The sequence below is a fragment of the Centruroides vittatus genome, unplaced genomic scaffold (genome assembly GCF_030686945.1).
Source record: "Centruroides vittatus isolate TY-2023 unplaced genomic scaffold, ASM3068694v2 contig_3051, whole genome shotgun sequence".
NCBI lineage: Eukaryota > Metazoa > Arthropoda > Arachnida > Scorpiones > Buthidae > Centruroides > Centruroides vittatus.
Genome location: NW_027121959.1, coordinates 12571 through 38671, shown reverse-complemented (window position 1 = coordinate 38671; position 26101 = coordinate 12571). Strand labels below are relative to the sequence as shown.

The 26101-nt window shown below is 34.6% G+C and overlaps 2 protein-coding genes across 2 annotated transcripts in view; both read left to right on the top strand.

Moving 5' to 3' along the window:
* Ak6 (adenylate kinase isoenzyme 6) overlaps positions 1 to 22518 on the top strand; it is a 28837-nt gene extending 6319 nt beyond the window's left edge. The window contains exons 3-4 of the mRNA XM_067267520.1: positions 12626 to 12771; positions 22216 to 22518. Coding sequence (XP_067123621.1) covers positions 12626 to 12771; positions 22216 to 22411 — 342 coding nt within the window. The 3' untranslated portion in view covers positions 22412 to 22518. The remainder of the gene's footprint in view (positions 1 to 12625; positions 12772 to 22215) is intronic.
* LOC136972875 (uncharacterized) lies at positions 3138 to 3950 on the top strand. The gene has a single exon (XM_067267519.1). The coding sequence runs from the start codon at positions 3138 to 3140 to the stop codon at positions 3948 to 3950; it is 813 nt and encodes a 270-aa protein (XP_067123620.1).
* Positions 22519 to 26101: the final 3583 nt, after the last annotated feature.

Sequence of the window (26101 nt, the reverse complement as noted above, 5' to 3'; positions counted from 1 at the left end):
AGCATACATACAAGAAAGACATTGGCTGTACACAAAGTGTTTACAGGGGTGTTTGTGCTCCGGGGAAACCCCGGAATTCCGGGGATTTTGAACTTCGATACCCGGAAATTCCGGGGATCGTCGTTCAAAAGGAAGTAGGAATAATAATGAATTATTTATTTTGATCTGGGTAATTTTGTTTGCTTTGAAAGCAGAAAACGCAAGGTCAGTGTGTGTGGTGAAAACTTTTCCTTTCTTTCTCCAAAGGCAGTGATAATGCGTGAAAAGGGGGAAAAAACTTCTTTTTTGTTCTTTCCTTATTGCGAGTTAAGCCGGATGCACACATGCGGTGCGGCAAGGAAAAGCGGCAGAATGACGTCACTTTTTCTCGCCGCGGAGGTCTATTTCGTGCCGCTTTTCTCATGCCGCGAAAGTTGGTCGAATTCTATCTTTCGCGGCGGCCGCCGCCAAGACGCGTTTCTATCAACCAATAACATTTCGTCTGGCAGTCACGTGAGAAAATACTATCACGTGGTGTTTTAATGGCGGAAAGTTCGACGCGGTTAACCGAGATAACTAACATCAGAATAAAGAGGAAAGAATAATAAATTTAACACAAATTCTACACAGATACAGTAATCATATATTATTTAATTCAAAGAACAAAACAACCGAATCTTACTCGAAATAGTATTCTTTATCGAGAGATCTTAATCGAAGAATAAGCCTATTTTGTACATCAGTTCTTTATCGATCCAACAAAATATCTCGGCAAGATTCTTGCCAATACGATATCTCTAATCCAAAATATTCATTCGAATCTTCGACGAAATCTTCTAGCTAAATAAAACAAACGGTACAAAACAAAATTTGTAAACACGTGGATAGCGGAGTGTCGATATCGTTCGCCATCTTGAATACTGAATGCATGCGCCGAAATGTAAACGGATTGCCGCTTGTGTGGTCGTGCATCCTCCTTTATGACTCATTCCCCCGGTTCTCGGACATTCTCTTCTGGATTCTTTTCGGCAAGTAGGCGCGGCAGAAAAAAAAGGGAGAGACTTCGTTCGACCAGATGTGCGATCACGTGACTCTGGGTTCAAAGGTCTTATCTCTCCTGGCGTGGCGCCAATAAGTAGAGAAGGGGGATTTTTCGCCGTATTAGCTATTTGTCATTGATCGCTTCGCAACTTTTTTTTCTCCGCTGTGTAAAATTTTCGTTTCATTTATTGATGCACGTGTAAATTTTTCGTTTCGTTTATTGAAATATTTTTTTATTTATGTACAGGAGAGTCTAATGATGTGTTCACTTGTTTATAATCGATCAGCGCCGCCGTAACTTATCCGTTACAATTCCCAGACACGCACCTGTTATCAAAGAGTTGACCGTTACGATTTGGCCGTTACGAGATTGACGGTTGCGATTTGCGCTGATCGATTATAAACAAGTTTATTGAAATATTTTTTTATTTATGTACGCAAGAGAATTTCACTATGAAATTTCTCGATATAAATAGTGATATTATACAATTAGAAGAAGGTGTCCGGAATGCATTTAGGTGGAATTGGATTGAACGGAGAGATGGTAATGGGGATACCATCGGCACATGGTGCAAGAAAATAAATGTTGCTGGACAAGCATATTGTGTTTTTTGTAACTCACTGCTGAAGTATGGTGGGGAAGGATTCAAGGCTTTCACAAATCATTCTAAAACTGTGACGCACATAAAATATTCAAAGTGCATTAGACATTCAATGACTTTAAGTAATTATGCTAATTCAAAAAATACTGATGACTTACTGGAGACTGATGCTCGGCCATTGGATATAGTGACAAGAAAAGCACGCCAAGAGGTATTAATAACTTCGTTTATCGCCGAGAATTCTCTTTCTTTCAATGTAGCTCCCAATTTAATTGAACTCTGCAAACAGTTGAGCCGCGATCAGACGGCACTAAACTCGTTGGAAATGTCCAGGACTACTGCATGTTATAAGATGAAATATGGGCTCGCAAAAACTATTAAGGAAAATATCATTAAAACTTTAAAGGAGACTCCATTTTCTCTAAATTTGGATGAAAGTACTAGCAATGCTCAAGAAAGTATACTGGCAATATTGGTGCAGTTTTATGACAACAATCAAAATGAAGTTGTAGTTCATCATTTTGCATCTCTAAAGATGGAATCTTGCAATTCAGAAGCTGTTTTTAAAGCAGTTGTTAATACTATTGAAGATAATAATATTCCATGGGCAAACTTAATTAGTGTATTAATGGACTCATGTAACACCATGCGTGGAAAAAAAAGGGTGTTGAAACCAGACTACGATCAAACAAAGCACCCCACTTATTAGATATTGATGGTGACACATGTCACACAGCTAATAACTGTGCAAAAAAATTTGCTTCATGTTTTGATAGATACTTAGAAGATTTGTTTGATGACATCTATTTTGATATGAAAAGCTGCAGTAAAAGAGAAAATTTTTTCAAAATCTGTGAATCCCTTGCCATTAAAAAACTTAAGCCCTTGAAGAGACCAGACCATAGGTGGGTGTACATTTTATGTGTTTTAGAAAGAATCAAAGATCTGTGGGATGCTCTTATTGCATTTTATTTTCACTACTTGGATAAAACTGATAAAGGGGATTATTTTTCTTATGTTGAAACTGTATACAATAAAAGAAATATTTCTGCAGCTCAGAAAAAAATTGTTGAAGGGGTGTATTCTTGCTTGCATTCCCAACAACTCACAAAGGATGCTTTAGCTCGGAAAAAAAGAATACTAAATGGGTTATTTGTTATGCAAAACAAAACTTTATTGCATATGGCATTATATTCAGCAGTATTACCAGAGTTCAACACATATATTAAATTATTTGAAACAAAAAAACCAATGCTTCATTTAATACATTCCAGTATTTATAAATTGATGGCAAAATTTTTCTCTTTTTTTATGAAGCCAGAAAATATAGAGTGCACATCTTATAATGATTTATTAAAGGTTGATGTCACAAATCCAGAATTCCATCTACCTAGCAAAGTAATATTTACTGGTGCAGAAGCTTCCACTCTCCTGAAGAAATTATCAAAAAATCATCCAATAGCAAAAGAATTCCAAATTTCTCTGATGAAAGCTTATACTAATACAGCACAGCATATGAAACAGAAATTACCCCTTAAAAATTCATATCTAATTAGTTTTACAGCATTAGATCCAGAGCTAAGAGGTAAAACCAGTACAATATTAGCTTTTGAAAAATTATCATCTTTTATGTCCCATATTTTTAGTGATAATGAAAAGTCAAAAGTAGAAGCTGAAATAAGGTTATACCAGAGTGATATTGATATCACCAAAGAAATGCTCTACACATCTGATGAAAGTGGAAATCAAGTCAAGTGTACAATTGATAAATATTGGTCTAAAGTTTTTAATTTAAAAGATGATTTCACAAATGATTATAAGTATCCTACATTGGCTAAATTGGTCAAAGCCTGCCTTAGCTGCTTCCATGGCCCATTAGTGGAAAGTGCATTCAACTTAATGGATACACTTGTCACTGACTATAGAACCTCTCTTAAGATTGATTCCCTAGATGCAGTGCAGACTATTAAATATGATTTAATGGCTTCTAAAGAAACCTCATGTGAAAAATATGGCTCAAAAAATCCAATGACTGATCCAATTCACAAAGATCTCTTACTGAATATGAACAGAAGTTGGAAAACATATCAAGAGGACTTAAAAACATGTATTTCAGATGAGTCACCTATAAAAGTCTCTGAAAAACCTTCTACATTAGCAGAAAAGCAAACTGCTTCTACCTCTGCATGTGCAGTTCTCGAGGAAATTTCTTCAACTGTAAATGAGGAAAATAAAAGTCAACCTTCCTGCAATTATGAAGTTCACCACAAAAGAAAGACAAGCCCACAAACATCAGAAAATAAAAAAAAAGCAGCAGAAATTAGATAATTTTTTTTAAAGAATTAATTCAGGTAATTTAAAATATTTACATAAAATGTAGTAGTTTATGTTTGAAAATTTATGGTTATTAATTTTGCAAAAAAAGTAATTCATTGAACTTTTATAATTAGGTCATTCAATACTTCATAATTGTAATTTTTCATTTCTCCCCCCTTCTCGAAACTCCAAAATGTCGGTAGTAAGTCCGTAAAAGTTTCAGGGGATTTTTTGGGGTCCCACTAAAACTTTTATTGCCTATACTGGTCTATTGGTAAATTAAAATAGATTTGAATATCTATACAGTTTTCATATATTATAATAAAGCATTTACTCATACACAAATGTAAAGAATTCAAACTAAAACAAAAGATTTTATTAATGACAAGTGTGATGCTGTTTCTTGTTAACTAGAAGCTTCAGGTTTGGAGAAAAAGATGTTAACTTTATTCTTAGATCCAGTTTGACTTTCAGTGAGTTTCTATATTTATTTTTTAAGAAAAGTAATGTTGAAAATCCTACTTCACAGTTTTAGGTTGTGACAAAAGGAATTAGAAATTTTATTGCTTTTTCTTGTAAAACAGTATTTCTGACAAGACAGCCAAAAATCCATCAGTGGTCTGAGTGCCGTATCACATGACAATTCAATTATAGACTCCATATCTGAATCTGACAATTCTGTCTTGGATTCTACATTCACTATAAAAGGGTTCCTTATCCATGCTTTGTTACTGTTGATTGGGGGAAAATATTCCTTCAGACTTATCTTCAGTCCTAGCAGATGTTCCTTGATAGCATACATACAAGAAAGACATTGGCTGTACACAAAGTGTTTAGCCAGCAGAAAAGAGGGTAAGGGAAAGGGGGGAAGAAGGAGGGAGAGGAGATAGACAGTAGAGAGAGATAGGATCCCTCTGAACAGCATGCATATGGCTACAGTACCCTCTATGTTTGATGTTGGCATGCAGTTTTTATGCTGCAATGCTGTAGTCCCCCAAAGGGTCTAAAAGAAAACCTGAGTGTAGTGAACACCAATAATTGAGTGCCGCCACGAATAGCTAAGTGTAGAAGTTAATGCCAAGTGGCTGTTAGTAGGAAGACTTATATCTACTTAATACTAATAAAACTGAATGCGATTGCAAATCTTAATACTACTTAACAGCTAGACAGACAGCACGAAAAGGAAACGAATACAATACAACGACAAGACAACGGCAAGACCCCAATTTTTTGTTTTATTATTATTATTATTTTTTTAAACATTAACTTACTAACTAAACTAACCTACCATAACCTAGGACGAACCTAACCAGAGGACTAAAGCTAACAAACCCTAATCTAATTTAACCTAACCTATCATATCCTAATTGGAAACCAAGCTAAGAGTCCCTAATCTAACTAACAATTAGGACTAACCGAATTTAGACAGAAAAAAATAATTAAAATACAAGTTAAAAGGCAGCTAAATGCTGACAGTTGGAAAAAAATACAAGGAAAAGCTAGTTGCCATCTGTGCCCTTGGAGTGCGTGTTCTCAAGAGCCCCACTAAGGGATATAAATGCGAGTAGATGATGGAACATTGTGCGTGTGTGAATGAGTTAGTGCGGATTGCAAGGCCAGTTGTACCCTTCAAGAATAGCAGCTCTCATTAAACTATCCCTAATGTGATTGTACCTATTGCAGCAAAAAACTTAAGTGAAGTGGTGTTTGGTCCTCCTGAATACCACAGTTGTATTGTGGATTGTCCCCAAGGTTAAATCTATGCAAGTATTGCTTAAAGTTGCCATGTCCTGTAAGTAGCTGAGTGAGGGTGTAACTAGGGTAAAAGTGGCAAAGAATCACAGTAGTGTCAACCTTGGGGATGAAAGTGTAGGTGAGCCTACCAGTGATGTCACGGTCCCAGCTGTCTTGCCAGAGAATGAAGATTGCTTGTTGATGTATGAGGTAGGAATGTAACTGAAAGTACTAGTGACTGAAGACTTTGCAGCTTGTTTGGCAAGACGGTCAGCGGTCTTGTTGCCAAGAACCCCGCATGACCCGGGACCCATTGGAAATCTATTCTAATGTTGTTGTCTGAGTGTCTGAGAATGTGGTGTACGAGATGGACAAGTTTTAAGCAGCTATCAGACTTTGCAATCCTGTGTAAAGCTACCTTATTGTTCCTTGATAGCAGCTGAAATCTCATCAGGCATGGAACTCGTGTTATATTCTTTTTTTAATTCTGTTAGTTTTGTAAAAGCTTTGTAATTTCCTGCTTCCACATGATGCAATCACAAATCAAGTTTTTGTTTCAGCTTCCATTTTCTCTTGCACTTTAACTCCTTGGGACTCCGGCGAATTAAATACTTTTTAATTTTAATGTAGTTAAACATAAAAACGAAAAAAAAATTATAGAAATGTGTTAATTTTGAAGAAAAAGCTTCAAAGTATAATTTCCTTTGTCTCGCCTTAGCGCGAAACTTGACACCGATGTGTCATTGTTTACACAGCTGGATGACCTTGAGAACAGCTGGTGTCGTCTTTCGCGGGACATTCTCATGAAACTCTCGGGAGGAGAAGGGTAAAAAGTAGGGTGAATACTAGATGGCGGTATATTTCTAAATATTTTTTTAAAATTACGATTTTAATTGAAATTTCCGACCCCCCCGACTTAATTAAACGTATATATAATAAAATCTATTAATTAAAAAAATTAAAAAACTATTGGATGCTGTTTTTGACATCAGAAAATAGCTTTAAATAACTTTACCGAAGTAAAATCGACGCACTAGAACTTTAGAAAGATGAATAAAGTTTTATAAAAAAATCCCATAAAAAAACCATTAAGCGTTAATTGCGTGTCATTAAAGGTTAATTAAACTCGCAATAAAATTTTTTCGCGCGGGTAAAAATTTTTCAAAAAATTTGGAGACTTAGAAAACATCCGAAAAATCAAAAAAAAAAAAAAATTTTTTTAGGGGTCCTAAAGGACCCCATTTTTTGTAACGCTATACAACTTGCCCGAGATATCTCGGGCTAAGGGCTGAACGCGTTAAATACAGTTACATTGCTATCTTGTAATGTCAGATTTAAATTATCAAAATCAAAAATGTCAGAAAGGTAGGATATCTTGATTAATAAATTGACATCACGAAAATTGTCCTTGAATTCAAATATTTCATCTGTAGCTGTTGAGTGATGTTGATCTATGAACATTAAAACTTCTTTTTTCTGAAATGAATGAAGAAATTTTAATGTTCTTATAATAAGTCTTTTTAAAACATTCCCTCTTGATAGCCATCTCACTTCACAATGTAAAAGATGTTCATATTTACTCCCCATTTCTTTGCACAATGCTTTATAAAGTTTATAAATTTTACACACTTGTGTAGTTGTAGTTAAAATCAATGGCGTTTTTTAGATGGCCAATGTTTCTCTGTGAATGATGCAAATCACCCATACAAAGTCTGGTACTATGGCTTTGATCTTTGGAACTAGCGCCTGCCATTGCGCATGCTCCATCACTACTCAGTCCCACATTTCTTCCATTAATGCCATTTTGATTGATGTAATTATCAATTAAATTAAACATCTCTTCAGCTGTTGTTCTTGTAGTGAGAGGTTTACAAAAGAGAAATTTTTTGAGAGTTGTATTGTCAAAATCATATCTCACAAAGCACATTATATTAGCATTGTCCAATATGTCTGTACTTTCATTGACTTGTGAAGAAAAACTACACCCTTTTAAGTGACTTATGACAGTTTCTTTGATATTATCTGCCATATCCATGATTCTACACTTCACTGTGTTATTTGATAGTGCCAGTATATTTACTTGATTCTCCTGTTTTCTATCACATATTTGAGATGATAATATTTTCATTGCTGGAGCTATTAATTTCTCGGCAATTGTTTGAGGATAACCAGTTTCAACAATTAATTTTTATATTTCATAAGAAGCCATATTACAAGATTTTCAGATTGAGTACCCTGAGAAAAATTCAAAGACAGTCTTTTTGCTAGCTATTAATTCTTTCTTTTTATTTATGAAGAAGTCTATTGGCTTATTACTGTATTTTAATATTTCAATTTCAAGTGTTGTTTCGATTTTGAAAGTTTCGTGGACTCTTTTGAAAGTGCCACATATCAAATAACACATAATGGTTTGTCATCTGCACCCTTGATGAAAATGGTAAACTGTATGTAATCCTCAGAATACTGTTGGCTCCATGACTCCTTTTTTGTAATAGTGGACTGCTCATCATGCAATCATTTGTTAGTGTCACTCTCCAGAAGTTGTGCCTGGCTGCACATCAATCGATCATTATCAGAAATATATGCAACTTTGGCGTGAGTTAACTTTTATTATTTTCTACAAGCAATGGAAACTGCGAAAAACTGTTTCTTCACGTTGCTGAAATTACAGATAGAATGGCAAAAATTGCTCGCCCAACTACATTTCCTACTAACGTGCAGAGCCAAAAGAGTAGTTCCCAAATGCATACAACTTAAGCGCAAAAAGTTTCCGGAGTGTATTCGAGGAACGCTTCCGAAAGTAGAACAGTCCCTTTTGACCAAGCTAATTAGAAATAAACGTAAGTGCATCGCGGAAGCGGAGAAAAGAACCTATGTGGCACATCTGGGATTTTCCAAAGTCTGTGACCCCTCCAAGTTGTACACTCAGATAGGCAAAATACAAAGTATAGCTTCGGTCGCCACTCAAAAAACTAAAAAGAGGCTGAGCAAAAAACTCCAGTGGCTACTCAAGTTTTCGTATGCACAAAAAACAGTGGCAGTACCAACTCCGTATCATAACTACACAGAAGAAAGTGTGCCCACGATTGTGCATAACATGTTGCAACGAGGTCCGAAATATATCCCCCCTCCCTCAAGCTCCGATTTTGACCAGCTGGTCCCGGCCGCCCTAGCGGCCATAAAGTCCTGCCAACCTACACCCATGCATCAGCAAATGGAACTAGAGGTCTTCACGAAGCTTGCTACAACAAAGCGATCACAAGGTGCACCAAAAAACCGTGGAAACCACCAGGTAGTAACACGATTCTTAGCCACGAATGGTCTCAGGCTCTTAATGTCAGATAAGGACAGAAGATTTGTCTTATGCAGAGAGAACGATTTTACTTCTAGAGCGAATGACTTTCTGTTGCATTCATGCTCAGTGGAGATGGGCAGAGATCCAACGCCAACTGTACTGCGAAAGGCAAGGAAAATTACAACACTGCCAGGACTAGCACTGACTTTATCTGGTCACCTTGAACCTCCATCAAATGTTGCCTGCCCTAGGCTGTTCTTTCAACCCAAAACGCATAAAGAGAACTGGCCGTTACGACCTTTAGTAAACAAAAGGTCGCATCCAACTTACCACCTGGAAAAAGCCCTGGCAAAATTTCTACGAGAGCTGCTCCCGGAGTCACCATTTGTCACTCCCTCCTCCATAGAAGCCAAGACCACCATCGAAGCCAACATCACAAGAGCAAACATCAACATCTGCACCTTCTACAAAATGGACGTGATATCGCTATACCCTTCCGTCCCCACGTTTGAAGCCGTAATGCTAGCCAATACTATGCTCCTTAAGAAAGGTCTCACAGTTCAGCAGGTACTAGATATTCGCGAAGCGTTGATCTTCGTCACTGAAAACAATTATTTCCGCTTCAACCAGAAAATCTATCTCCAGAAACAGGGTGTCCCTATGGGCTCCCCTCTCTCTGCAGTCTTGGCCGAGCTCGTCATGAGGGACGTGGAGCAAAAAACTTTCAACGCACCGCTCACTATTTGCTACCCCCTGTTATACCTACGATATGTTGACGACATCCTAGTAGCATGGGGGAATTCAGAGGAAGAATTTATCCGATTTATGCAGCGACTATCAAGCGTTTATCCCACCATCAAATTCACTTGGGAAAAGGAGCGGAACCAGACAATAACATTTCTGGATATGCAGATACAGAAATCGCCGGAAGGACCACGGTTTGCGGTATACCACAAGTCCGACATGATTCCCCACATCACTCCAGCTGACGCCTTCCAACCATCGCGGTATATCAATGCCGCCATAGCAGCTCTCATCAGAAGGGCGATACTGCTTCCCTCATCGCAGGACCTAATAAATGATGAATTGGAAATCATACGAATGGCAGTATTACACGCTGGGTTCACAGGCGCCAAATTTACGCATGTACTGCGTAGAGTGAACGATTCCATCCACCCGTTCACCACGCTACACAACAAAAAAGAAATGGCAATAGTACCGTCAACATTACCATATCTAGGAGCACAGTCCATACTCATTAGCCGTATATTCCGGCGGTACGGCTTCGTGCTCCCCTTGACCCCTCTACCCAGCCTACGCAGAACCATATGCAACGACCGAGACAAAATCAGCGCATTAGAAAAATCGGGGGTCTACGCGGTGCCACTAAAAAATCCAACAACAGGAGAAATAGAGAAATATATAGGGGCAACAACAAGAATGATCGCCTGCCGTATCGCGGAACACCAGGATGATATAAATAAAGGAAGGCAAACAACAGAGCTGACCAAAAAAGTTCTACAACAAGGTTACACTCCGCTTTGGTCAGAAACAGCGCTCCTAAAAAGCTCCAACAATAGAAAAATAATATTCATCTGGGAAGCGATCCTCACAATAACAGCAGAGGCATGCAACGTCCCCACCCTGGACTTGCCCGAAATTTGGGTCACTCTTTACAAGCGCATAAACACTCAAACACGCCGACAAGCGCACACGTAGCGTGTGAGCTTTTCAGCGCATGCACCGTCAATTCGTGCCGATCTAAAATCTCCTTCGAACCGGCGAAGTTACCGAACGCTAAAATCTCCTTCGAACCGGCGAAGTTACCGAACGATCGTGTATTGGTGCTAATCAAAGAGTTTGTAACTGTCACATTGTTCATTGTTTTATTACCCACTTATCCATCATAAAATTAACTATAATCAGTAAACACAATAAAAAATGCCCTCTCTTGACACTTATCAAACTGAACAAGGGAAATCAATGTAAGTGTGGGTAGGTAAAACAAAAGCCAGTAGATGCAGTGCATCTTTCATCTTGATTAATTGAATTTTATATTTAATAGTTCTGATTCAATGTTATTTACTTGTCAATTCTTCAATTTGAGCTTGGAGCTGTTCATTTACCTCGTTCGTTTGCCCTGTTCAGTATCCAGATCAGTAGTCTACCATCTTTGTGTGACTGAGGTGAGATCCCTTTTTGTTCGTGGATCATTTCCCTATGAGGAGAACCCTTTTGTTTTTAGCCCCTTTGGCCCAGGGTAAAACAGATGATTAGCTTAACTCTATTTCCTGTTCTACATATTCATATTCTGTTTTGTGAAAAAACAAGACACCTAGGTTTTCAAAACTTTTTAAACAACCTGGCATTTTATTTTTGTGGCCTAGTGCTGGGTAACAACTCGCCATTTGAGAAATGCTGTTATAGATGGTGTTCAAGATGAATAAAACTGTCTTGTGTACAGCATCAATGCTTCAGGAAATAAAAAGAAAATTTAAAATATATAAAAGAATGAAAAGCTGAGCAAGAGATAAAAAGCCAGTGAACAAAGGGCTTTCAAAAGACTCCAAAAGTAGAAGGTTAAAAGATAAAAAAAAAAAACATTGTTTCTGGTGAGTCTCAGTTGAACTTGAAGTAGATAAGTACCCAAATAAAAGTAAAAGATTAAATGCAACCATTGAGATGTGTAAAAAATGTGATTGATGAGAAAAGACTGCAGTTTCCTATATTTAAAATCAAACTAGACACCTCACAAAGTTTGATGTAAATGGTGTCTGTTTCAACGTGAATTTTTGCACCCCAGACCTAGGCCTAGTAATACTGGAAGCAGAAGTGGTGCATTTCTCACCAATGCTTCAAGAACAGTTCCCAATAGAGAGTGCTTCAAGTACTGGCCCTCTTGTATGAACTGTTTATAAACAACTTCAAAATTCATTTATGGAACTTTACTGTACATTTGGCTTGTTATTTTTAATCTTCTCTTTTTTGAACATTTTTGACTGCTCATTTTGCTATTGTTGTCTTTCCCATTGAGCTACCCTTATGAATATTGGAATTATAGTAAATTTATATAATAGAAAATGTTAAAAGCATTAATATTTCTCTATAAATTTTTTTTATAAAATGTTTAATATAATAGTTTACTGGAAATTCTTAACAAAATAGTATTCTGTTGTACAACATAAAAGAATTTTTTTTTTTTTTTTGAATTAAAATAGTTTTCTCATAATAGAATAACAAAGTAAGAATTCAAAATACAGTGAACCTTCATTATAGCACTGCTCACTATACCACACACTGTTATAGCACGGGCGATGTTTGCAACATGATAAGCTCAAACACGTTTATACAGGTCCGTGCGGCATTAGTGAGTAGCGCATTTTATTGTTACTGCGTATTGAGTAATTATGTATGTATTGAGTTTCTGCGTGTATTTTGAATAGTGTTTAACTGTTGTATGCATGATGAGTAAAAGAAAAGCCTACAGTGTGAAAGAAAAGCTTGACATTATTGCTAAAGTAAAGAAGTGAACCGCGTTATACCGCGCCGTTCGGTATAATACGAGTGTTGTTTCCCGCCCGACATGCGCGTTATATCGGGGTTCCACTGTAGCTAAAAGTTATCATTAAAAATTATAAAATTGTTTTCTGTTTTCTAGGTTGTTGATGATTTAGAAGATGAAGTGAATGAAGGTGGAAAGATAGTTGATTATCATGGCTGTGATTTTTTTCCACAAAGATGGTTTGATATTGTATTTGTTCTTAGAACAAATAATACAATATTGTATGACAGATTAGTAGCTAGGTAAATATCTTTTTACTATTTCAATATTTTATAATTAATTTAGCATTAATTCATATAGTATGGCCAAAAAGTCATTTGTTAAATGGGGGTATTCTGAGTAACACTACTGTTGATCTGTGCTTCTTTGAAAGTAATGTGAACCAACACACATATGGGAACATGCTGAATACCACTGTACTGGATTTTCAGGACGATCTTCCTATGAGTTAACAACAAGAACTTTGATTACAACAGGATGGTGTGACAGCACACTGCCTTATCCATTTGGGAGAGACTTAATGCAATGTTTCCAGGACATTGGATTGGTTGTGGGTGGCCCATCATCATGACCTCCAAGCTCACTCAACCTCTAACCCCTAAGGATTTCTTTCTGTGGTGGTACATGAAGCAACATGTTTTTTAGATGCTCAATAAATTGAAGGACAGAATTGGTATGGGTCTTCACAACATTCCACATGCAAATCTTATGGTGGTGACACACGAACTCTTGCATTGTGTACAATATTCTATTTGAGTATGGACAACACTTTGAATATGAATGTTGATGAGTATTGTGGTGTACAACACTCCATACTCACACTAATCTCAAACTCACTGTCTCACAGACTGCATTAAAGTCATTTACAGTGTCTTCATGTATAATTTGCAATGTGTCCTATTTTCTCATTTGGTAAGCAACTTTTTTGCCACGCTGTGTATTAAAGTTAACAAATTCTGAAATAATTTAAGATAGTTGTAATAGTTAATATTTTGCATGATATATCTGACAAAAAGTGATATTTGGCATGAAAAATTGAGAATTTTCAAAGGATTTGTTTACATGGTTAATCAGAAAATCGAAGAAAATAAAAATAAATAACTCCAAATTGTCAATAAGTAAAGAGAAAAATGCTTTTAAAGAAGTATGAAAAAGAGTAAATTAAAAAATACTTAAATTTAATGAAATTGAATGTTCTAGAACTTTCAATTGCTGACACTCATCTTCAGCTTATTGAGTTCCTAAAGTATTAGAACCTGAAAGTTCTGGAACATTTAATTTCATTAATTTTAAGTGTTATTTTTTCTTAGCACTTTTTTTATGACTATTCCTGTAAATATACTTGATAGATGTGGAGAATGCTACAAAGTAAGCATGTATGTATACAGGGTGACAATAGTTAACCCGTACAAGTTTTTTTGTATCGTAAATTTATTAAAGAAATGAAAATTAGCAAAACAACAGCATATAACAGTGACAATACTTTACGTATTAATCAGATATTCAGCCAGTTTCAAAGTAGCCTTCTTTTGCTTTGATACAGAGCCCCAAATGCGTTTTGAAATTCTCAGCGATGGGTCGTGCTCTTCTGGAGACAGTTTTGTCTCACTCCCAGCACAAGGATTGCTTCAGTGACTCCAAACTTTCATGGCGCTTAGAACAGGCCCTGGCCTCCAAAATGGACCACACACTGTAGTCCATTGGGTTCAGATTCGGCGAGTACGGTGGCCATTCCGCAGATGAGATGAAATCAGGAAAATGAGCCTTGCACACTCCTGAGTCTTCTTCGCCCTGTGTGTCGGCGCCGAGTCCTGCTGAAACATCTATTTCGCACTGCCAAAATGCTGCTGAGCCCACAGAAGTACCACAGCCTCGAGAATGTCACGGTGGTACACATCTTGATTGATTTTGGCCCCTTGATCGATGAAAACAAGGGGTGTCTTGCCGCTCACACAAATTTCACCCCAAACCATGACTGACATTGGATTTTGTGATGTTCGATGACGGCTGAGCATCCAGGAGTCCCCACCGACCAGTTCCTGTCGTTTTGATGGTTGTACGGAGAAAAGTTTTTCGTCTGTGAAGAGAATGCACTCCCATTGTCGACCTAGAGGCCCGGCGCTTGAGTTAACGGGATCTTTGGAGTCTCGCGCCACGTTGTTTTCATTGGTGAGGAGCTGAACCTTTTGGAACTTGTAGGGCTTGAGTATGTAGTTCCTTTTTTGCCATTAACCGCACTGATCTGCGATTGATTCTGATCTCAACAAGCAATTTTTCTCATGGAGACCTTCGCATGTCAGTCAACTCGCTTTGTGATGATCTTGCGGTTCCTAGACGTGTTGACAGTGCGCTTTCTTCCACGTCCGGGACGGTCACCATTGAGGCCAAGCTACTTGAATTGTCGAACTGCATCTGAGACTGTCATTTCTGGAACACCGAGCAGATGAACAATTTCACATTGATGCTTTCCTTGCCGGAATAGCTTCAAAATTGCACAACATTTGTTTGATACCATTAAAAAAAATAAAGAACTCACTCTTAATTACATCGAAAGTACATCTACATTGGCAGGAAATCATGTGAGAATTAAACAATAGTAATGTAAATTAGGTGACAGTAAAAAAAGTTCAAGGTGTGCAGCATTGCTACAAACTTGTACGGGTTAATTATTGTCACCCTGTATGTTCTCAAAGTTTGTCTCATTGCAGCATGCTCTTATATTTTACAGACAGCTATTGACAGGGCTACATGTCTGTAAAACAAACATGGAATCTAATAGTTGTTCAAACTTTCTATCTCTTTCTAAATTGTTGGAGTTATTTAACACAGTCAAATTACAAAGTGAAATATTAATTTGTTTTTTGTAAATGTTACATTTTTTCAAAAACTAACTCACTCTAGGAGAAGAACCACTGGCAAACTCATTCAAAAAAGAGTTAATTTATTTTTTCCATACTTCATTAAATGCATTTTCTCTAATTATAGAAAATTTTTAATTCTATTGAAATTTTTGTAAAAAAAAAAAACCTTTTTAATGAAATTATCAATTTTTAAACTACAGTGGGTGATCGGTTAACAAACATAATCCATTCCAAGACAGTGTTTTGTTAACTGATTATAGATTTACCATAAATTTTTGTGGGAATTTGATTAATTCGTTCTGGAAACCTCAAAAAATAAATTAAAAATTATATACTTTCTTACTATGTTTATTTACATGTAATAATAAACTAAAAGCAATCTCTTTACTTTTTCATGGATAGCACATCTCAGATGCAATTTTCATTACTACTTGAGTCTTTTTGATTATATCTTTCTTAGCTAAGATTGTATCTACTGTAGACCTGTGGAAGTCATCTGCCTACAATATCAGACATCTTTTGCCCACTCTCTCTCTCTACCTTGGCTATTATCTCTTGCTTAGTTTCTATAATGAACACAGTTCTTGCCACTCTTTTTAGGCTCAGTTTTTTAAATAAAAAGTTCAGAAAAGCACTTGCAAAAATTCAGAGAACAGAAATTAACTAATGCAAAAAAGGTTATGTATACAACTCAAAGTCTCGTTTCATAAACAATGTGTAAAGGTCGCCATTAAAATATAGTTTTACAAATCTTAAATGCAGCGTTGCTTCTTCTTTATCCAACGTGTTTGTTGTCCAAACACAAAAATCTTCCACGAAAGTGTTCATTGTCTGATTTGTTTGCAGTCTGAACTGTTTAACTGATCACCCACTGTATTTGAAACATAAACTATGGCCAGTTTTGCCAAGCTTTGTTAAAACAGTATTTAACACAGTATTTTCTAACAACTAGTTAAAAGTGTTACTGAATCATGCGATTCACTACCCAACAGATAACAGTATTTGTTTTGGTAGTTTTTATAGTTTTTCTTAATTTTCTGACCAAAAGATATTTAATTCATGGCTAACAGGATGTGTTGCACATGCCCAAACAAAGATGATTTGTCTACACCATACATTAAAAAATGAAAAAGATTTTAATGTTGGTGTTTCATTTCTGGTTATAGGAAACATTAACAAACAGCAGAAGTTTGCTTGTGGTAATAAGAGAGGGAGAATCTCACAGGGAAAGCTTCTTGCTGATTTTACCTGAGTCTCAACTCCACAATCTTTTAAAAAGTGCATGTAATTCCCATTCCTTTTCAGTGCAAACAAAACTAAGGAATACAGTTTTGACTTCCTGACATGTATTGTTTGGTCTGAATCTGTTTGGAACTCTTTTTCTCAACAGGCATGTTTTGGTTTGCTGATCTCCCCAGGGATTGAACATTATTGGTTTATCACTGAAACTGGCATACCAATAACTTGGGTTATCCAAGATCTGGTGAGATTCAATCATCTTTGCACCCTGAGTTGCAAGAATTTAATGTCTCATCTTTAGTTTTTTTTGGTGCCTCTGTGTCAAGATTGTTTCCCCCCCACACTTCAGGAATGTTGTTAATGAAGGAAATTGAAGATTTCATTATATTTTTTGTTAATTGTAGGAAATTAGATCCTTACAACATTACAAGAAATCCTTGTTAATTCAAACTTAGATAGTTAAAATTCTATTAGTTCATAACTGTACTATTTGTCCCAGCCAGGATATAGAGGTTTATATGTTAAGGCATTTGATTAGTTTGAAATACAGCTATTTTGAAATTCAAAATGAAAATTCTGTCCAAACTGTGATATGTTTATATTAACTCACACATTTAGATTGAAGTTTACATGCCTCCATACTATAAGAGAATAATATAAGATAAGAGAATAAAGGTCACAAACAACTCTAATCTGTCAACATGACTGCTTTTATGTTAACTCATTTTTGGGTGTTACTTTATCCATCAATTATCCATTTTCTCTTGTAAAATATGACTGGTTTTGGGGTTGTAGATTGAGATACTAGGCTAGGGTTGTAGGACTCTATACTACTAGATATGGATGACTTACTACTATTTGAGCTACATTTCGAGGATTTTTCTGTACTGTTTATAAAACCTATTTGGCAACCTGTGAGATTCTCACTGGACATGTACTGTCCACCTGCAGTTTATTTATACTATAATTATTAATTAATGAAAGTAGTGTTCTGTATTTGTAGCCACATCCTTTTGCTCACAGTTGCTTACAATTACATCAGTTACATGGCATTTTGTGTATTGTACAGAAATACATAACACATCACTCAATAAGTCTCCGGTCTGACGCTGATCTGGCAACACTGTTGACAGATCCATATGATTTCTGGATAGTACCAACCTTCAAACGATACGTGTCAAAATTTCGTGATATTCTGACAATTATTTTACAAGTTACATTGGTTTTAGTGACCCCAGTTTTTTTAATTTTCAAAACAATGGATAAAAGAGAATTTCGTGTGCTGATTAAACATTGTTTTTTAATGGGGAAAAATACTGTTGAAGCCAAACAGTGGCTTGATAAGCACTATGGAGACTCTGCACCAGGAAAATCAACTGTTATTGACTGGTATGCTGAATTTAAGCGCGGTCGGACAAACACCGATGAATGCTGAATGCTCTGGTCGCCCAAAATCGGCAGTTGTTCCGGAAAACATAAAAAAGTCCACAAAATAGTTTTGAAAGAACGTAAAGTGAAGTTGCGTGAGATAGCTGACACCTTAAAGATATCAGAAGGTAGTGTTTTTACAATTTTACACAAAAATTTGAGCATGCGTAAGTTGCTTTTCGAAGTGGATGCCGCGTTTTCTCACACTGGACCAAAAACAACGTGTCGACGATTCAGAGCACTGTTTGGAGCTGTTCAAGTGAGATGAGAAGGATTTCTTGCATCTGTATGTGACAATGGTTGAAACATGGATCCATTATTACACACCTGAATCAAAAAGATTGTCAGATGAGTGGACAGCAGCCGGTGAAAGTCGTCCAAAGCGACCAAAAACTCAAAAGTCAGTGGGCAAGGTTATGGCATCTGTATTTTGGGATGCACATGGTATTTTGTTCATCGACTATCTTGAGAAAGGTAAAACTATCAATAGCGAATATTACATGGCACTATTGGATCGATTGAGTGTAGAAATAAAAAAAAAAAAAAACACCCTCACATGCGAAAGAAAAAAGTGCTGTTCCACCAAGACAATGCTCCTGTGTCACAAGTCGATGAAAACGATGGTTAAATTGAATGAATTACACTTCAAATTGCTTCCTCACCCGCCGTACTCTCCAGATCTGGCCCCCAGCGACTACTGGCTTTTTGCAGACATTAAAAAGATGCTCCAGGGAAAGAAATTTGGCTCAAATGAAGAAGTGATTGCCGAAACTGAGGCCTATTTTGAGAGCAAAGACAAATCGTTCCACAAAAAAGCATCAAAAAGTTAATGGAGCGTTGGAATGAATGTATCACTTGTGAAGGAGAGTATGTTGATGAATAAAGTTGAATTTCTAAAAAAAAAGTTGTTTTTCTTAGTTAGACCGGAGACTTATTGAGTGATGTGTTACATCTTAGGTAATTCCAAACTAAATAATTTGAAGTCGTGATTATTTTGTCCCTTGAATTTTGAACTAATGAGGATTTCCTGTAATGTTTCATTATCTCTTTCAAAACCTTTTATTTCCAGTAAAAATAATAATATTTACTTGCTTGAACAAATGGTTTTGTATCTATCGAGAACTGCTTCAGGTTCGATAATGTTCTAATATTGGAAGGCCCAGAGTTCAGATATTAACTGCCACTTAGTTCAAACATTGTGAGTGATTAGTAACTTTTTATGGTCCTGTATCTTTAATGTATTTGATATATGGCAATTCTGCATTAAACTCACCATAATCCAGCAACTTGATTTTAAAAAAACCATTAGAAACTTTAATTTTCCAAAATCATATCTTTAAAATAGCAATCAGTTTAACACTTTGTTAGCATTAATAAAGTTTTATGAAACAATTTTAGCTGATAAATTTTAACAAAGGTTGATGAAACCTGGCCATTACTCTGCTTGCTTTTGACTTAAATATTTCTTATTTAGAAAAATATGATTTGTCAGACTCATTATGAATTTTTTACATCAGTTTTAATAAATTTTCTTTAACGTTGTGTAAAACTATTATATAATAAGGTGAGTCAGGAGGAAGGAAATATTCTTGGAGAATGATAGTATAGGTCATTGTAAGCAAAAAAAAAAAAACTTATATGAATTATTCTCAGTAGTTTCAGAGATACAGCTGTATGAAAGTTGCTCACACACAACAATAATAATGAATGACATGTGTTACATTCAAAACAAATGCTCAAAACTCAAATCCTGAACTTCAATACACTTTACAACCAAGTCAGTTGAACTTTTCATCACTTTGACTTACATCCCTATCACTATCAGCATGTCCAATATCTGATCATTCAATTCAAGTCTCATCACAGCATCTCCTGGAAGATGATGTGATGAGACTTGAATTTTGACTCAGAGAAATTATTTAATGTTCAGACACAAGTTGTAAAGTATGTTGAGGTTCAGAGTTCAAGTTTTGAGCATTTGTTGTGAATGTAATCACACGTGACATTTATTATTGTGGTTGTATGTGAGCAACATTCATATGGTTGTACCTCAAAACTAATGAGAATAATGCCTGTGTATATAGTATAGGTTATTGTATGCAAAAAACTTTATATCATTCCCCAAGATATTTCCCTCTTGTTCTGACTTACCCTGTATAACTTTGTTTGATCTTTACACCAACTTTTCATACATTTACTTAACATATTCAAAATAATAAATTACAGACACAAGTTTTTAATTTATTAAAATTGATCATGACTAGACTCTTCTGTAGCTATATCTATAAACATAAATAAAAATTAATATTTGCAGTATTTTTAAAAATAAATAGAGAATGGATAAATGTGATCTGCAATCTTAATTGAAGTATCTCTTCCTATAAATTAATGTTATTAATCAAAAGATGCTATTACATAATAAAAATATTTATAAAAATTAAAATTTTGAATTTATTACTTTCCTTCAATAAAATAAATGAATGAGAACAGAAAATTAACTACACACTTTTTACAAACTATATAAAGTTTAAAACATTTTTATTATAACAGTAAAGTGTATATAATGAAAGCATACATACATACATACATACATACATACATACAGAGTGATTCAAAAAGTATTAAACACTTGTTTTTCTGAATTTTAGGTCCAAAAGTCCATTCTTGACCTTTATGCAGATATGCAACCTAAATACAAGTATGGGGGAAAAATGGTCATTCAGTATGCCTAATCATGTTTCAAAGTTTTTATTTTCTCAAAATAAATTATGGCATGATATATTTCATTCTTGCAAGGTTGCAGGAAATCCTGCATTGTGGCATTTTGGGTAGCCTGCATTTTTTCTTAACAAATAGAAATGGATTGTCAAATGAAGGTTTGGCCTGAACAAAACCAACCTAGTCAAAATGAGTATTCAAACATCCATGTAGAACCTTTGATGCAAAGTTCAAGCTTGTGTATCAAATATGCTGAGAAAAATAATAATAGCATGGTTACTTTCATACTCTGCATGTCTGAGAAAAGCACACATGATAGGAGAAAAATGAAATTCTTACTGGAACAGTTTTATCAAATACAGAAATAACTCATTGGCCTAAATCTGGCTGCTTTGTAGAGGTTTACCAATAGGTGGTAGAGTTTTTGATCTGTCCATAAATATGATTGATACATGGTATTCCTCCAGGTTTATTAATGGTATATTAGGGAGAAAAAATTTTTCTGGAAAGAAACCAAGAAAATGGGAGTTGACCTATATTCAGTTCAACTTATATTTGGACAAATACAATAATTAAATTGAGAGCACATATAGTTTCAATTTAATTAGTTATGAAATTCTATTCATAACATTTTATTTATTTGAAGATTATCAAAAGTTAGAATACAGTAACAAATAACCAATATTAAAGCTAAATTATTTATTATTTTGTGACCAAGTGATGAATTGCAACTCTAAAGATACACTCAGAAGATATAAGTTGAATGAAAATTTTAATATCAGCGCCTTTTTAAAAAATTTTAAATATGTAAAATATATATATGTGATGAATTAATTATTATATGCATGTTTAACTAAATTCCATTTATAATCATTATTTACTAAAATAATTTGGTAGCGTTAAGATAATTGATTAAAGTCATCAATGTATTGTAAATAAATTATCACATTAAATTTATGTCTTTCAAATTTGATATGATGGAAAGTAAATGAATATTTTGTTTGTATACTTTCTTTTGTATTTAGAAAAATATGCATGGATTGCTCTGGAAAATTTTAAAAAATTATCAAGCAATGAATCATAAACTTCAGAAAAATTCTCAAGTTTATTGCTTCCAATATCAACAGAACATTCTTTGAATACCTGAAGATTAGTACTTAAGATTAGTACTTAAGCCATTTTTTTAACTTTTATTTTTGTATTTATTATTCCATAAAAACAATAAGTCTGCATGTGAAAGATTTTAATTTTTCCTACAAATCATTCCTTTCATAAGTGTACATAATGCAATTGATTTGTACAGTTAATGCACTGTAATAAAATGACATATTACAAGATAACTAATTATTTATTTATTTCTTTGAATTTTTTAATATCTAAATATATAATTAATTTATTATTCCATTATATATAAAGTATTTATTTATCTTTTCATTAAAGGGGTTATAACGAAAAAAAATTACAAGATAATCTGCAGTGTGAAATATTTCAAACCCTGTTAGATGAAGCTAGAGAATCATATGATTCTCAGTTAGTATTTGAATTACCCAGCAACACTCCTGAAGATATGGAAGACAATCTGGAAAAAATGTGTCTATGGATTGACCAGTGGAAACAACAGCATAATTCTGGATAACAGAAATATTCAAAATAGATGTAACATGTAACATTTATAATAATTTGCTATTAAATATTGTATATTTAAAATGATATTTTAATAAAAATTGGTTAATTAATCAATAATTGATTATGTCTCATTGTTCTTTTAAGTTTCTATACACAATATTTTGGATTCTGAAGGTTATTTCATATTGTCAGCACAAGATGTATTTCGTATTAATATGAAATACTTTTGAAAATTCTTTAAAAAACATAATGAATTTTATGCTTTATTAAAGAGATGTGTTTATGTGAAAATATTGCACAATATACACAGTGCGGCAATTAAATTCCGGGACTGAAGCTATATCTCAGCAACCAGTAGCAACATCTGTTTAAATTTTATGTCATATGAAGTTTGGACATATATGAACATAACCTAAAACTTTTATTTAAATCGGTTGACATTTATCATTGTTTTTGATATTTTGTTTATCAGTTTATTTTGTTACATGTCGGAAAACAATAATGGAACAACGTGCTGTTATTAAATTTCACGCTAAACTTGGCACAAGTGCCACAGAAACGTTCAAAATGATGCAAAAAGTGTATGGAAGTGAGTGTTTATCACGGTCAAAGACTTTTGAGTGGCACAAGCAATTTTTGGAAGGCAGACAATCACTGGAGGACGACAAACGTGTGGGAAGGCCAATAACAATTTGAACAGCAGATTCGATTCAAAAAGTGCAAGAATTTGTATCCAACGATCGCAATTGCGACACTGAGAATGATGGAACAGGCATTAAACATTAACAAAGAGACAATACGACAAATTCTTAAAGAAGATTTGGGCAAAACAAAAGTCTGTGCTAAATTTGTTCCGCACACACTAACCCAAGAGCAAAAATTGATGAGACTAGAACATTCCAGAGAGATTGTACGAGCAGCGAATAACAGCTCAACCTTCCTCAAATCAATTGTTACTGGTGACGAGACCTGGTGTTTTCAATATGACCCACAAACAAAACGTCAAAGTGCCGAATGGAAGTCAAAATCATCACCTCAAGCCAAGAAAAACACGAAAAGTTCCATCAAAAATCAAGACGATGTTCATTGTTTTCTTCGATAGCAAAGGCATCATCCACCGTGAGTTCGTCCCACAGGGTCAAACAGTTACTGTTGCTTTCTACTTGGGAGTTTTACAACGATTAATGAGAAGAATTCGTCGAATTCGACCAGAATATCACAATTCTGATGACTGGTGTTTGTTCAACACCGAGTCACACATCATTGATTGTTCGTCAATTGATTGTTCGCACAAAATCAAGTCTATGTGTTGAATCATTCGCCGTATTTCCCCGATTTAGCACCATGTGACTTCTCTTTATTTCCAAAAATGAAGTTGAAAGGATGCATTTTTAATGATATTGAAACCATCCAAAGAGAGTCTACGCGCATATTAGAGGCAATACCGAAAATTAAGCTTGAGCAGGCATTTGAATCACTATTGAATCGCTGTAAAAAGTGTATTGAAGCAGGAGGAGAGTATTTTGAATAATTTAATAAAAGGATTTGAATAAAATTGTTTTGTTTCATTTTTATAGATCCAGTCCCGGAATATAATTGCCGCACTGTGTATTCTTTAGTGTGGTGATAAGTCAGTCACAATATATGCCTAGCTATTTACAATAAATTTTTCTAGCTATAGTTCTTGTATTATTCTTTCCAAGAGATTCAATATATACTTGTTAAAATTCATTTGTAAACATTTTAACATAATTTAAAATTTATCTTTCTATAATTGCTATGCTTTCTATAATAAAATAAGTTTAATTGGCTGACTTTTTAAAAAAGAAAAATACAAGTCAGGGCCATCTAGATCTTGTAAGGGGCTTGGGCATTGGCATAGCCAGGATTTTGTTATGGGAGGGGCCTAGTAGAGGCTGTAATTTTCTGGAGAGGGGCACCAGGTTAACTGGGGGGCCATGCCCACTCATGCCCCTTCCTGGCTACACCCATGGGCCTGGGAGAAGAATTTGGACTCTTTTTGCCTCAGTTAGGTCCCCTTTCTCTCTTTTTTTTTTTTTTTTTTTTTTTTTTTTTGAACAAATAAATATGTAGTGTGGCAACTTAATAAATTATTTTATAACCTCAGCTGGCAAGACACCTGCAAGAAGAAGGATGGCAACATGATCCTGAAGAAAAACACTTTGGTGCATGTGTTCAACCAGGCTGGTCAATGTAAATACGCTGTGCAATAAATTACGTGAGTCAAATGGAGTCAGATTCATATCTTGTTTATTACAAAACCCTCAATCACCACAGTAGAATGATCCTTTATTAATAAAGAGCAGTCTTAAAGATTTTATTTTTTGTTATTAAACATTAATTTATAAGAATAGGAACCACTTAAGGCTCCTAAGTTTTCTCTGGGCCAACGGAAAAAATCCCCACTTTCCTCTCTCAATAGTCCTGCAAATAGTTCCAATGAAAATTGTGAGGGATATAGTTTTATCCATGATACATGAAAAAACTAAAAAGTTCATAAACTCTGTATCTTTTACTTTTGATTTTTCAGCAAGAAAAATGCCTATATATTTCTGTTTAAATATTTACACACTGTTTTCAAAAGGAAATCATATACAAGAATCTCTGTTCTGTTTAGTTTGCAAAACTATTTTTGAAACAACTGAATGTAAATGTTAGTTTTTGAATTATATTTTTGAGAATATATGATAAGGATATTTTATATTATATCCTATAATGAAAGTTAGAAGAAATAAAATCACATACTAAAAAAATAACAAATTTATTATTTTTAAAAAATTAGGCAAATCTTTTAGTATTTTTGTAATTTTTTAAAGTAATTTTATTGTTACATCAATAGTTTCCAAGTTTTTTGCTCTAGAATCTTGTGTAACTAACTACTGCATTTTGATATGCAGAATTAATTTTATAATTTTATTTATTCATTCATGAATTTATTACTATGGCTTTCTATATTGCAGAAAACTAAGAACTGCATAAATCAATAGTGCCTCAGTCCAAATCTGGTTCACAAACATATTTGTCTAATTTTATTTTGCCTCACTTGTCCTTTTTTTTCAATATAACGATTAAAATAATTTACTCAGCAGAATTGATTTTATGTGGGACACTATAAAAATTTAATTTAAGAATTGATGACATTATGTAGTTACTATTTGGCAAGTAAATTAACATTTGATTTATATTGTCAAATGTATAAAATCCAGCAATGAATTGTCTAACTTTCCTAGCAAAAAAAATTAAGATTGTGTATGATGTCATCTGTTAATGAGATTTTATTTTTAAAAAATGTATATTATTAATTAATTATAAAATGGCAGAACTTAATTTTGAGGATGGGGATGAGTTTTATAAAAAAAAAAATTGTAAATACAGTACTAATAGAGTAAAATCATTAAGTCTGACCCCACTTGAGATATGACACATGACTCTTCCTTTATAGCCCTGCCTCTTGACCTTTAACCATCAAATTTTAACCCTAATTTTTTACCAATAAGCAGTGGAGTTAAGCTTCAATTTGGGTGAACAAAATCATGCCCCCACACTAGCATCCATACATAGAAGAAACCTCTCTGAATTTTTTTGCATCTCTCGATGTTTTAAGGTTCTGAGTCCAAAAAATGTAAAAATCTTGGTGGTCATTTTGATCAATTGCCATATTTTCCCTCTGTTACAGTAT

Bases quoted from the DNA above. Each gene is read 5' to 3' on its own strand.
- LOC136972875 (XM_067267519.1), top strand. From the start codon at position 3,138: ATGAAACAGAAATTACCCCTTAAAAATTCATATCTAATTAGTTTTACA.